The sequence below is a fragment of the Enhydra lutris genome, unplaced genomic scaffold (assembly GCF_002288905.1).
Source record: "Enhydra lutris kenyoni isolate GAN:26980312 unplaced genomic scaffold, ASM228890v2 scaffoldscaffold9, whole genome shotgun sequence".
NCBI classification, from domain to species: domain Eukaryota; kingdom Metazoa; phylum Chordata; class Mammalia; order Carnivora; family Mustelidae; genus Enhydra; species Enhydra lutris.
This window is the reverse complement of record NW_019154093.1, coordinates 21171221-21186450: the sequence shown is the minus strand read 5'-3', so window position 1 is coordinate 21186450 and position 15230 is coordinate 21171221. Positions and strand designations below refer to the sequence as shown.

General features: G+C 38.6%; 1 protein-coding gene across 10 annotated transcripts in view; it reads right to left on the bottom strand.

Annotated features, from left to right (window-relative positions):
• LOC111142973 (oxysterol binding protein like 9) overlaps window positions 1-15230 on the bottom strand; it is a 175697-nt gene that overhangs the window by 51965 nt on the left and 108502 nt on the right. The window contains exon 1 of one of the 10 annotated variants that reach the window (XM_022496341.1): window positions 9498-9811. The exons of 7 other annotated variants lie outside the window; for them this stretch is intronic. Coding sequence is in view for 2 of the 3 variants with exons in the window: in XM_022496339.1 (XP_022352047.1) it covers window positions 9632-9658 (27 nt within the window). In the remaining variant the exon portion in view is untranslated. Of the gene's footprint in view, window positions 1-9497; window positions 9812-15230 lie in introns of those variants that run through there. 2 more of the 10 variants (XM_022496339.1, XM_022496340.1) reach the window with 2 other exon arrangements.

The following is a 15230-nucleotide window of genomic DNA, read 5'->3' as shown; positions in this document are numbered from 1 at the left end:
TCCTTACCAAATGACTTATAAGTTGGTTTAATGATGAAAAAAGTATATTAAAGAGATCAGAAATATTAATGAGATCACAATTTTATGTGGGGTATACTCATCTGTTATTTCCTGGGATTACTGAAAGTTTAGAAACATTTATAATTTATAATCCCTATTGTCTCTGTGGTTTAACCACTTCAGCTAAAGGAAGAACAGGATTGGATTTAAAGGTCTAGGGAATTTCTCAGGGCAAGAATTTCTATTTTTAATCCTAAAGAATACTCAACTCATTCAACTTCAATTCATCTGAAGTGAAGATTACCAATTTGAAACTGTCAACAAAATTGAGCCCATTACTACATGACTTCTTTCACTATAACTTCATGCTATTTTCCATTTAAGTTAATGTTCTGATAATCTAAGGTTCCAAATCAGGTTCTCTTTTATCATCATGGTGGCTATAGTTCTCTTACCAGCATGCTAGGTACCCCCAAGAATATCCTAAAAGGAAAGGTCTTTTTCTGTAGTTCTAAGTGAACAGTTCTAATACCATGGATTTGCCATGGATGCACCTTATATACTGAAAAATTTCTCAGAGTATTAGATCCTCTGCAAAACAATAAAGTTTTCTCATTTGATTATGACAAGACAGTAAGGTACACAGACACTAACCCTATTTTATAAGCATTTACCCGAATCACGAAGTGGGGGGTTTTCTTTAATTGGGATTTCAAACTATTCCTTTGACTTCAATCCGTTACACTTTTCTCTTAAATCACAGTAGTATCTGAAAAGAATTCATGGCACAAGAGCACTAAAATGTAATTTAAAAACTGCCTGAAGGAGCTTGATGTAGTTAAAATGAGCGCAGCTTTAAGGTCAGACTGATCCGGTTTTAAATCCTGAATCTACAACTTCCTAACCTATATGATCTGGCCAAGCTACTTTCTCCACCACCATTTTCTCATTTAGGAATGGGAATAACAAACCACTCAAAAGTTGTTGACAGATGAAAGAATATGTGTAAAGTAACACAAGGGTAAGTTTTCTACTTCCTCTTCATAATTTGCAATCATAAATAACCAGAATTCACTACTCCATCTCCCGGCCCTAAAGTAGTGCCTAATATAAAGAGAGCACTCAATGACTGATGGATAAAAACAAAATTGACTAATAACCGGATAATGCCATAAAACAATTTTAAGAGATCCATAATCAATAAAAGGATATAAGCATAAGTTAAACTGTACAATGTTCCTTTAAAAATGGAAAACAGGAACTTGATAAACTCTGAAGATAATAAATAGTAATAAAAAAGGGATGAGCAATACACAACTCATAAAATAACAGTTCTAGAAAACAGATTAGAAAAAAAATTCCATAGGACATTTTCAGAAAAAGACAGAAAAAGAAATTCAGAAAAGGTAAACTGTACTGAATTATTAACTTGGTAACAAAGGGCCAACAATATAAGGAAAGTCCTTTTCTGCAATAAAATAAACTGATTTTTGAAGGTACATCAACTCTTCAAAAATAGAATCATTTTTACCTTTAAATTAAAAAAAAATGGCTTATACACAGTATTAAGTTCCAGTTTAAAAAACATAAATACTACAAATCTGAACTGCTCATATAGTTGGGAAAGAGAGTTACTTTGTCAAACAGGAATCAGATACAGATATCAGTGTCAAAATTCATGAACTTAAAATCATTAACTCTAGCACAACTGCTTATTCTTCATGATCTCTTGATCCAATACTGACACAATTATGTAACCTTTTGACTTACAGAAGAAAATACTAATATTGATTCCATAAAGTGATTTGGTTACTCAAACAACTGCACAAAAAAGGTTTGCGATTTGTACCATTTTCTATTTTTAAATCACTGATAGCTTGTCTTTCCAAAAGACTCAATTTATTTTAAAATAAAATAAAGTCATATAAAAAGTCTTGTCAAAATACAAATAAAACAAATAAAAACCTTAAGTTTATGAATAGCATAACCATATACCCTAGTTTGTCTGGGGTCATCAATGTTTATGTCTATTGTCAGAGAAAATAAGCAGCCTCCCTCACTCTCGAAAGTGCTCCCCTTTGGACAATAAATTAATAGGCTCCTTCTCCATAAAAGATGTAACTAGCCTTTTAGAGATATAAATGTCTAGAAGGCATGTAAGATTGCCTCTGAAGTGTCAGAATGCAACAAATTACTTAAAAAATCATTTTAAACGAAACTTAAGTTTATAGGTTCTGAATGTCGAAAGCCAATTATAGAAAAAAGCTCCACCAGAATTCAATGAATATTAACTGGGTGCTTACATTAAGGTAAATGGACACATGAATAATACAGAAGCTACATTTTTTTTTTAGTTATTTTATTTATACACACAACCTGCTCAAATAAAATGCAAGAAACAAAACACATGACACATATATATTAATACTGGGAACTGGGATTAAGGAAGGGGGGCATTTGAGACAGGGACTCTTGTAATTTTTTCTTTATACATTCACTTGTCTGATTTTTTAAAAGTAAGTATACATTTATTTTAATTCATAAGCTATTATAAAAATATCTGGAAACTGAAGTTTATAAATATTTTTCAAAAGTCTTATAACTGGGCTTGCAAGATCAATCAGCTTCATTCTCTTAAAATTATCTACAAAATCCTAAAATGTCTTGAGAGTAAATTTGGCAATACAGCTGCTCAGGTACACCTTTCCAAGCAAAATGTAGCATAACAAATTTATAACATCATTTACAGATAAAAAGCACAAACTTGGGGGGAAAAAAAACTCTAAAAAATTAGCAATCAACACTACATTGGAATAAATGCCAAGAAGAAAAATAGCCAGTAAAATGAAGCAGAATACCTAACTTTTTTTCTACATCCTTCCTGCCAATAACATAATAGTAATTCAACATTCAAGAAAGCAAACTCATAAAAAACAACTACATCACTCCCTCTTAACAAAGCACTCTGTGACCATGTGGTGCTGGCAATCAGCTAAAGCTTTTCTTCTCACCCACTTGGTTGGTCAGGCTACCGCACACATCTTTCTTAAAAGTCACAGGTTAACTTATTCCAAGATCTATAGAAGCTGTGAGTGGCTTACTATAATGGGATGGAAAAATATACATTCTTCCTCTCTCCAACTCCAAATTACTACCTAACATTCAGTTTAACAGCATTCGGAAAGCAAAGAAGTCTCACTACTATTAAGGATCCACCAAAAATCAAAGTTTTAGGTAAATACCGGAGATTTACTCCATGCATAACTAGGAGAAACTCATATTCAAACATATGAATCCTTAAACTAAGTATTTTAGTAGGACAGGTTTTGAAAGAACTGCAGAATTCTCTTAGTTAGCATAAAGCTGTTAAAATTTTGATTGTGAAATGTTTTAAAAAACAAAATTTGATATATTCCTCTGACAAACCTGGATCTCTCTATATAGCAAAATAGAACACACTGAAAATTAAACACCCAAAGGGAGCTAAATGATGAACTAGTCAGACCAACAGACAATACTAAAAGCTTAGGTCTCACAGAAACCAACCAAACAAAATAAAACAAAAACAATGCAGAACTGAAAAGGATACTCTAACTGGTTTGACATTTATCCCTTCAAAATTATATATGCCAAAAACAGTTTCTGTATTTCTGATTTTAGCTGTCAGTGAACATTACACAGAAGGAACAGGCTGAGTTTTTGCTAAACTGTTAAAAGTATAATATAGGGGCACTGGGTGGCTCAGTTGGTTGACCATCGGACTCTTGATTTTGGCTCAGGTCATGATCCAGGTTGTGAGAAAGTCAGGCTCTGTGCTGGGTGTGGAGCCTGCTTAAGATTCTCTCTCTCTCTCCCTCTGCCACCTCCACCAGAGTGTACATAAAATTACCCTAGTTTTGTTTAATTGTGGTCAATAATCTACAAAGATGGTTCAAACCTAACTAGAATATATCAGGGCAGGACTCAGTGTTGTTCTCAACTGTATCCCCAAGGCCAGTGCTTGTTTTGTAGTAAGTGCTCAATGAAAATTTTGTAAATTAATGAATTAAGGAATTCTGAAATGTGCCTACCTGCTAGCATTTAAGCATAAAGTAATCAAAGAAATTATAATTGAGTGTATTCATGAAAAAAGCATAAACAACTCATTTACCCTAAAGGATTTATTATATTACAAGTAGAGATGCTGATTTTCTTATGGCCAATTACAAATTTTTAAGTAAAAAAGAAATCAAGTAAAAAGTAGGATACTATACTGTACAGGCAGTACAAGAAGGAAGACCAGGCAATGACAATTGACTTGTCCCTCTAAAAACTCATTCTTCTCAAGTCAATTCCTCTCATGAGCACTTTTACACATGCAGGTTCACCTCAACTTTTGAAAGTCTGTGTTACCACTTGGCTTTTACTAAAGATCTTCATCAGTACCTGTTTTCACCAACCAAAAGAAATCTGGAAGAGATCTGCTTTTTACAAAAAGAAAGGGGGGGTGCAAAAAGAAAAAAAAAAAGCATTCAGCATTTGTTTTGCAACAAGTTGTTACAGAGGTAGAGTACCGCAAGCAAGAGTGGCACCACCAAGCTCCTTCTCTGGAAATTACACACAGCATCTCCACCATAAGCTGCCACAGCTTTGAACTTTGTGAGCACTTGTTACTTTATCTTAATTTTTTGTGTATCGGTTAGCAAGACATCCTAAGGTGTTAGAAAAGCCCAAGAGGTTATTTTTAGGGCCTGGGATGGCTCAAAAATCTTTTCATATAAATTAATGGTAACTGCTTCTTTGCTTTATACCACTTTGACTTAGGAAAGGTTTCACGCTTTCCTATTCGAAAGTAGAGGAACGCTCTACTTTCGAATAGCAGGGGAAACCTGTACTGCTGCTCTGGGGCTGGAATTCAGTGTTACAATAATGATTTATTCATTGGGTATCTCTTTTGACTATTGCACTGTGCTGGATGCTTTGGGGATGCCAAGACAAAGCAGCTATAGACTATACCCTAGGAGTTTCAAATCTCTAAGAGAAGATAAAAATATCTGTCTAAAAATAACTGATTCAAGCATGGTAAAATAAGAGTTATAAGAAAAGTACTAAGAGAACAGAGGGCAAAGTTGAAGGGATGAGAAAGGTTTCAGAGAGGCATCATTGTGAAGTACAAGATGTGGACAGAGATGTAAGGGGAAAAGTATTACAGCAGTGGACGGAGGCTGGAAACAGCATAATGAAATAGAATAGTTCAACTTCTCTTTAATGAAGTGGCCACAGAAATGAGAGCAGGGTTAGGTAAACTAACAAGGGATGCTGAGGTACCCAGGAAATAGGAACAGCAGGAAGCCTTCACCATTCTAAGCCTGGAGGAAAAGGAAGGAAACTGTTACGGTGGACCACCTGGAGGTACTCAAAGGACACTCTAGTTATAGTATGTAGCCACTGTTCAAAACACATCAAAACAGAGGACCAAGAGGAATAAATACCCCAAGAGTTCTCTCTTTTCTTCCTTCCATCTTCTGTCACTGCCTCCCATTGGCTAACCCCAACCAGAATCCAAAGGAGAATGAGCTTCAGGTGACATGGCTATAAAGGTTAGCCTCCTGGAGCAAAGAGCAAAGAAGGGCAAAGAAGGAATCTGCAGGAAAATGGAGAATAACCAGAAAAGGCATACTCGCAGGCTAAGGGTTAGTATAAGCGCAAAGAGGCTAGAAAGCAGAAGGAAGCCAAATGAGGAACGATATCCTCCTCAAAAAGATGGTTATTTTTCATATCCAGATGCTGACTCTGAAAGGAAATAAAAATTAGTGGCTGAACTGGAAAAATAACTAAGGTGTGGGGAGAGAGGAGAGCAATGGATGGAGAGCAGCAGCAAGGTAGCACCCAGGTTCTCCCTAGAGTCAAAAGAGCAAGAATTACTGGGCTCTAATCCTAGTTATTCTGGCCTCTAACTGTGTGACCTTGGGCAAGTCACTTCTCTGGGACTGTTTTCTCCACTATAAAAATAGATAGAGGTTAGGGGTGCCTGGGTGGCTCAGTTAGTTAAGTGCCTGCCTTCAGCTCAGGTCATGATCCTGGAATCCCAGGATTGAGCCCTGTGTCCCTGCATAGCAGGGAGTCATCTTCTCTCCTCAACCTCAAATAAATAAATAAAATCTTAAAAAGAAAAATTGGTAGAGGTTATATTAAACTTTAAGATCCTTCCAATTCTAGGAGTCTGTGAAGCCAGTATCTCCAGGTAAATAACCATGTTCCTCAGGTGAGTAAATACCTTAGCACATTTGAAAAACCTGGAGTCCACTCCTTTAATAAAAGTATTAATTTCATTTAAATAAAGACAATAAGAACTTCCAGGTTCCAACTGAAGCCAAGTCCTGCACAGTAAGACAAAGAATGTTAACATAAGCAAACTCTTATCATTTAGTGTAACCTTGAAACTGAGTGAGAAATATCAATACAATGAGATTTTTAAATATGTTTTGGAATGCAGAGAATGCAAAGAAACAAACCAAGTAAAGCAGGATAACTTGAATGAAGTGGCACATTTTGGAAAAAACAAAACTGGGTGCCTGGTAAATACAGCAAAGAAGCGAAATTCTTAGAGGTACCTCCAGAAATAAATGAATTCCAATTTGTAAAAGGACAAGTCTGTTTCTGTCTCTCTGTCTCTCTCTCTCACACACACACACACACACACACACCCCAACCATTCCTTCATGACACAAATATTCACTGAATATCTGTTATGTGCCAAGTACTGCCATGGTCTTCAAAAGGAACAGCAAATATCATTTCATTACCTAATCTGGAATGAGCTCAAATTTCACCCCTTCCAAGCAACATGCTCTGACTTCCTATGATACTAACTACAGTAGAACTAATTAGTGTTAGTATTCTTTAAACCATATTAGAGATCATAGAGATTGGGGGGCAGAGAGAGTTTGCCTGGGAATCTGCTCACCATTTATAATATTGTTTCTAAGCATTTTCTCCAATCCCATGTCTTAGGTGTGGTAGCAACCAGAGAGCTTGGGGCCTTAGGTTTCTTAACTCCAGTACAAGTGAGACAAAGGTCTGCACACTAAGTACATCATTAAGTCACAAGTTTTCATCATTTAACAAGCATTCAGTGAGTACCTACTATGTGCCAAGCACTGAACTATGGACAAAGGCCCTGGAGATACAAAGATGAGTAAAGACCTCTGACCTCTAGAGGTTAGGGTATAATGCAAGAATCAGACACGTGAACAAAAAAATCTACAATACAACCTGGTGAAATGCTGTCCATAGAGATTAACAAAGTGTTATAGTAGCACACAAAGGTCAACAGTAACTCTAAATGGCTCTGCCTGTAGGAAAACATTAAAGAAAAAGTAACATATGAAGTGTATGTTAAATTTAGGAAGAACTGGAGGTTTATCACTTGCTAGAATTCTCAGCAATTCTAATTCCAAGCAAGAGGGTAAAGGCTGTTAAAGGACAAAGAGCTGGGAGGCTAAGTCATGTTCTACATGATTAATAGTTCATAGTGCTGGAGTGGATAGCTTGGGTAGAGCACCTACAGCTGAGTTCAGACTAAAGAGAGATAAATTAGGACCAGGTTGTGAAGGGCCCTGAAGGACCTGATAGGCAGCTGACTTTGGCAAATGTATTCAAAACAGACTGTGAAGCACAGGAATGACTCAGTCTGATTTGACTGGAGATAAAGAGTATAGGTAGGAGTAAGACTAGTTAGAAGGAAAAGTCTAGGTAGAGATGATGAGGCTTGAATTAAACTATTATCACATGGGAAAAGGATAAATCAGAGATATTACTAAGGCAAATTTAACAGATCTGGTGACTGGGCATGGAAAATAAGGAAGATGGAAAATAGCTTTCAATGACTAATTGCCAACATATGGTGGAACTTCAATTACTTAAAATATTTAGGGAGAGATACTTTGTTTAAATCTTTATTGAAAAATCTTCCTAAATATAATCTGTAGGCTAACCACATAATAGTAATCATTAAAACTTTTTCTATAGAATCCTCACAAACATCAGTTATCACTCCATACTATAAGGTCTAGATACTGATAAAACTTGATATATCCCAGGGGATACCCTAGAATTTGCTTTCCAGAATAAAAGCCCGATATTATCTTTCTCAGGCAATAGACTGCAAACAATGTAACTGCTTGATTTCCAACCAACAAAATATGGCTGGATCGCAATGTTTGTTTTTTCCGGCTGAACCAAACTTAAATTCTCTGTTCATCTTCTTATCATCTGGGGATGTTTGAGTAGATTACTACTACTACGATTACTACTATTTTTGCACTAAAGAAATACCACCTAGAACTTAAGAAATATCAAAATGGATGTGACCAGCCTAGTATTTAGTGAGGGGTAGGTACTTCAAGCATAATGCCATCTCTGTCAAAAACAAATTCAGGACACTTTGGAAACCAATCTGGTTTCTCTGCGATAATTCTTTTCATTTAAGCTCTCAGACTAGAAGTCTGATTTTTGGTGGTTTCTATCTTCCCTGAGCTAGGAAAGGTGACACAGTATTTTTACTTAAGTTGCTTCTGGCTGGGCTGCAGAAAAAGGAAAGTTTAAAAAAAGCTTTTAAGAAAATGAGAGATGTTGACAATATTCACTAAAGGGCTTTATCACTTAATTCAATACAGGCAATGTTCTGAAAGATGATTCACAGACAGTGGGCTAGATTTACCAATTTACATTTCACTACAAAAGCTCTTAAAACTGTGACTACATCCCTAAACTCTGCTAAAAACTAGGAGAAATAATTACTTGACTTGTTTTTAATTTCCTGAACACAGCTAAACGCAAACAATTCGACAAGCAAAACCAAATATTACTTTAAATGAGCAAAAAGTTTTCTGCTTCAATACATTTCTCACTCGTAACAAAAATATTTGTTGAAGTACAGTATGAATGCTGAAAAAATGCATGATTCAAACAGGCTTCCTATTCATTATACTCAACTTTCCACAACTGAGCTGTGCTGAGAACCTAAACTTTTCCCTCCAGTTTTTATGAGAACCTCACACTATTCCAAAGTTTTTAGTATTTTCTTGCACAAGCTACTCATGAAGCGTAAAACCACTCCCCTCCCCACACACATACTCACAAATAATAGCACCTATTATTATTACACACAAAAATACTACTCCAGGCTGGAAGAACACAGTGCCAAAAATAAAACAGAAAATGTCTGGCTTGCAACTGGAGACTCTATTAATGGGCAACTGGTCAAAATTAAGCTTCCACATTAAGGGAAAGCTTAACTTTTGTGTTTATAGCTTGAGACAGCTTTCGAAAAGGAAAGTGAGTTCCACAAAAATGACAAAAAGGGGAAGAGATGCCCTCTTCCAGTCTGGTTTGGTGGCGAATGACCTCTCGGTGAAACTGGAGGCCCCTAGCCTCACCCTCCAACCCATCTCGGCTGAAGAAGTGAGAAGAGCTCCCCAAGAAGAGGGCCTGGGAGGCCACGGCGTCCTACTCACCCCAGAGGGCAGCGGAAAGGAGGCAGGGAGAGAGCGACATTCGCGACCACAGCCCGGCCGGGCCAGGCAGCAGGGACCCCGGGGACTCAGGGGTGGGGGCCGGCCCCTTTCCCAGACCCTCAGGGTCTACTCACTCCGCAAGTGGCCAGCAAGAAAGCCATTCGCCAAGGCCCCCGCCCTCTGTGCCTCCAGGGGAGGGAGTCGGGGGCCGCTTCCGAGCACCCCTTTTTTCTCCCTCGGGCCGTATCCCCCACACTGCAGTGAAGTCGATCCTCTCAGGTTCAGCCTGTCCCCCGGGACACCCCCCACCCGCCCCCACACCCTTGCCCACCCGCAGCCTGGGCCTAGGGACCGCACCGATTGGCCGGCCCTGGCGGCTCCTGGCAAAGAAACCCCTGGCGATTGGCCATAGGTCACCTGCTGTAAAGGAGGGGAGCGATTGACGATTGGCCGTTAGGCCAATTTTGGGTGGAGAAGAGGGAGGGAGTGGGCCACCCGCGGGGGTGGGAGGGGAGCGGGAGGGGCTGGCAGCAGCGCGGGGGTGGGCCCGGGAAAGCCCAGCTTCCCCAGTCCAGATCCAACTCCGGCTCCCTCCTCAGGGAGCCCAGGGCTCACCTTGGGGGCGTGGGCTGGGCACCCAAGCCCGCACCAGGACCTATGCTTCCGGACCTGCAGCTGCTGCCAGCTGAGCTCATGCCCTACCCAGGAAAGGGAGGTCCTTACTGAAGGGAGCTCTGCTCGGCTTCAGAACTTCAGCCCCAGGAACTCCTATAACGTGGCAACCGGGGAAGACGAAAAACTGCTTCACCTACACCCACCGACTTCTAATTCACTGTCCCTAAAATTCTGGCAGCTGTGGAACCAAGTTTCATCTCGATAACTGCTTTTGGTTACTTCCGGAAAGTTGTTTGTGTCGAGTGGGGCGGGTATGGAGGGGAGGGTACTTTCTCAGTAAACAAAAGCATGGGTGCCCTGTTTTATTAATCAAGGAAACTTCGTGGGTCTGCTGTTATGCCACAGCTCCATAAGGCATGTAGGTGGCTTGTGAAGATGCCAAGTCCATATTGGCTTCAAGAAACCAAACGGCATAACTTCAAATTAGATAAAAAATTCGGGCTTAGAGGACCTTAACAGAGACTCACCCAAAATTCAGGGAATCACAGACATAAATAGTTAACTTACTGCCCTGGAGAACAATCTCTTTTTCTTTATCTTAACTATTTTTCTGGTCATTTATACATCTGCAACTCTACTAATTTCCCAAGCATCTAATTTTTGTAGCTCTATTAACTAACCCCTACAACTAGCATGGTCTGCACCGCACGGAAGGCTCAATAAATGCTTGCTGCACTCTAGGTTAAAGATACCTACAGTTTTATGTAAATTTTTTCAAAATGCCCAAATACCAAATGCACTCTCTTCTTGCCACGTCTGCTCCTCAAAAGCGTGGCCTTTCAGTACTGCCTCTGTATCAGTAAATGAAAACCACTACTGTCCACTGTAATGGACAAACCACAAACCTAGCAGTCTGTGATGCCTCCCTCATTCCACATTCAGTCCATCTAGTTCCATCATTTTCACCTCCTCAATACATTCTCCATTCTGTCCACTTCTATTATGACCATTCAGTCATAGGTCTGGGCCTCCTGCAGTAAACTTCCTGAATCCACTCTCGTTCCTCCAATTCATTCTTAACACTAGAGCCACAGTAGTTGGTTTCCAAAGCCAATTTCATTACTCCCTCATCACACCCTACAACCAATTAAAGAACTTCAACTGCTTTCCACTGTGCTTAGGATACAATTCAGTCTTCAATAATGGCTTACAAAGTTTAGCCCTACTTATCCTCTAGAGCTCCTTCCACTCTATTTCCTGCACTACACACAATGACCTTTTTTCAAGTTTCTTCAATTGGCTATGGACTTTTCAACCTCAGGGCCTTGGCACAGGCTGTTATTTCTGTCTTTCACACTATTTCTTTGATACCAATCCCCTTCAGTTTACATCTATTCATCATCTTGTCCATCCCACCTATGTGAATTCTTCCTATCATATATTCTCATGGCCCCTGTCATATGTTCTCATGGCTCCTGCAATTTTTTTTTTTAAGATTATTTACTTATTTGAGAGAGAGACAGATAGTGACAGAGATAGTGAGAGAGCACAAGCAGATGGGAGAGGGAAAAGCAGGCTCCCATGGCGGTGAATCCCAGGACTCTGGGATCTGACCTGACCTGACGGAGCTACCCAGGCGCCCCTGCAATTCTCCTTCTTATCCCAGCTATAAAATTATGTGTATTTGAGTTATCTTTAATTAACCTTATTGAATAATAATTTAAATATAATAAAACATGTTTTAGATGTACTATTCAATATACTTTGATAAATGTATGCACACATGTAATCACCACCATAATTAAGACAGAACATTTCTGTCATCCCCAAATTTCCCTAATGGCTCCCCAGCAGTCAATTCCACCAACCACTTCTCTGCTTCCTATCTAACTGCATTATTCTTTTATTAATGTTTATCACTAGACTGTAAACTTAGTGAGGCAAGGATCTGATTTTGTTCAACGTTATATCCTTATTATATCCTTAGTATTTAGCCACATGCCTGGTACATATTAGTGCCCAATAATGGATTTCCTATGGTAACAGGTTCTGAAAATAAACATCAACTATATGATAAGTATCAATTAAACCATAAACAAGGATGCAGAAAAATACATTAATTTTGCCAAATGGACAAGGTCAATGTCTAACAACTTCCACAAATATCTTTTAAAATTTTCCTTTAATATCTGCATTTCTAGCAGTTAATTTTGGGCCTGAGCTGCCCAAAGGATGTAATTCAATATTGGCTGATCTAGCAGTTCTCCAGGCCAGGGGGAAAAAGGCCTACATCTCTAATTCTGTCTATATAATATACTGTTTGAGTCCATAAAATAAGTAATACTTATTTATATCATTCTTGCTTACCAGGTCCTTCATGTGCTATCTCCCCAACTAGACAGAGAGACCCATGAGGGGTCATCAGTGACTTCGTATTTAACAGTGCTTACCAAAGAATCATTTTTTTTTTAAAGTGTCCTCCTCATCACCTATCATCATCATGAGTCAGCAGTTTCAAAATCTAATGCACTGTCATTTTTTATAGAATAGTGTAAACAGTAAAGTTGTAGTAAAATTTTAGCAGACCCAATTATCATTAGTTTTTATTAATAGGCTTAAGTGTTAAGATTAGGGGTGATGGCCAATAGCCAAACTATGGAAAGAACCTAGATGTCCATCAACAGATGAATGGACAAAGATGTGGGTGTGTGTGTGTATACATACACACATATATATAACATATACATACATACATACATACTCCATGGAATACTCTGCAGCCATCAAAAAACCCCCAAATCTTGCCATTTGCAATGACGTGGATGAAACTAGAGGGTATTATGCTAAGCAAAATAAGTGAATCAGAAAAAGACAATTATCATATGATCTCTCTGATATGAGGAATCTGAGAGGCAGGGCAGGGGGTCGTGGGGGGACAGGGAGGGGAAAAAATGAAACAAGATAGGACCAGGGAGGGAGACAAACCATAAGAGACTCTCAATCTCAGGTAACAAACTGAGGGTTGCCGGGGGTTGGAGGGGAGGGATAGGGTGGCTGGGTTATGGACATTGGGGAGGGTATGTGCTATGGTGAGTGCTGTGACTTGTGTAAGACTGATGATTCACAGACCTGTACCCCTGAAGCAAATAATACTTTATGTGTTAATAAAAAAAAAAGATTAGGGGTGATGACAATAGAATATTATTATTTATGATGGTCTCTTAATACAACTGAGTCTTCCTCAGCTGCATATATAAAACTCTAGGTTCTAGTTACCCATTTAAAAGAGGTCACAGCTAAAGTCCAAAGTTTACCTTTTCACAGTTTCATGCAGCGATTAACTATTTGTTACAGACATGTAGTTCTCATTTTCCTAATCCTTGTATAATGTTAGTATGCATAAAGATGTAGCATTTATTTTTTATTTTTTAAAGATTTTACTTATTTATTTGACACGGAGAGAGAGATCACAAGTAGGTGGAGAGGCAGGCAGAGAGAGAGAGAGAGAGAGAGAGAGAGGAGGAGGAAGCAGGCTCCCCACTGAGCAGAGAGCCTGATGCGGGGCTTGATCCCAGGTCCCTGGGATCATGACCGGAGCCAAAGGCAGAGGCTTTAACCCAATGAGCCACCCAGGCGCCCCAAGATGTAGCACTTAATATGAAAAGTAACTTCACACTACGAGACAACTTTACCCAATTTATCCCAAGAAATTATAGGACTTTTAAGCAAATTTGGCAACTTGAGCAGTAAGTTACTTCAGAAGAAAGTTAAGGGACCAATGTCTTAAACCCATATATAACAACTGATTTCCAATGTATGTATCAGAAAGAAAATCAAAAAATCAAAAAAGAAAATCTTCAATACTTATCTTATACATAACTAAGGTTATTACATGATTAAATTATATTAGTACTTTTTTCTGTTTTTGTTCAAGATAAAGAAGAATACAGTAGGATGATTAAGAAGTACAAAAACAACCTGAGAAAAATAAAAATAAGATTCAGGGTGAGGTGGTCTTTCAACTGTCAAGAAGTCAAGCAAAAAATAGGCCACCTTTACCTACAGCTATTAAGATGAAAAAAATTTTTTAACCAAATGGAATTCGTGCATTACTTTCAAAAATATTATTTCTGCTAGAGAGCCCAATAATGTTTACCTAGAAATCACATTTTGCTCTGGTGTCACCTCACAGAGACAACAAATACTTTTGGTAGCACAAAAAAGGCAGCAATTAAGAGGAAAAACCCATAGTTTCCCTATGAATTTGCTTTGTAACTCTGGCCGAATGACTGGAATGGATAACATTAAAAGACAACTCTTGGAAGGAGGATATGTAGCTCTACTATTTTGTCTGACCAGTGCCTGGAAGTCTCAAAGCTAAAGTTAGCCAATAAATTTTCACATAGAAACTTAGGCCATATGGTATAAAAACACCACTTGACCTATGCTAGAAGCAGTCCTTATCATCTCATGATGAAGGTGACCATGTTCCAAAAGTTTGTTTTATTTGCAATTCTCAATGCATTATCCAACTGAAGAATTATTTTATTCAAGGTTAGGAACAAACACCCTCTATAAACCTCATAATGGCTATGATAGTGTACTGCCTTGTTCACCAATATATCTATAGTATCTCCTCCACACTGGGATTAATATGCATTAGGTGCTTAATTAGGTCTCTTGAGTGAATGAAATGTCAGGTACTATAGTATGAAATCAGCAGTATAAACAAAAAGGCTGAAAACAGCTGGTCTAGCAAGCAGAACAGAGAAAGCAGAGAGACAGAACGCTGTTGTTTTGATGCATGAGCCTTTTAGTACCATTTAATTTTTAAACTTATACTAGGTACTATTGCCCCAATTTTTACACATAAAATCTAGCACCAGTCACTTAACTTTCTTCTGAAACAATTTGTAGGTTTCATTAAAAACACATGAGTTAAGGGCGCCTGGGTAGCTCAGTGGGTTAAGCCTCTGCCTTCGGCTCAGGTCATGATCTCAGGGTCCTGGGATCGAGTCCTACATTGGGCTCTCTGCTTGGCAGGGAGCCTGCTTCCTCCTCTCTCTCTCTGCCTGCCTCTTTGCCTACTTGTGATCTCTCTCTGTCAAATAAATAAAT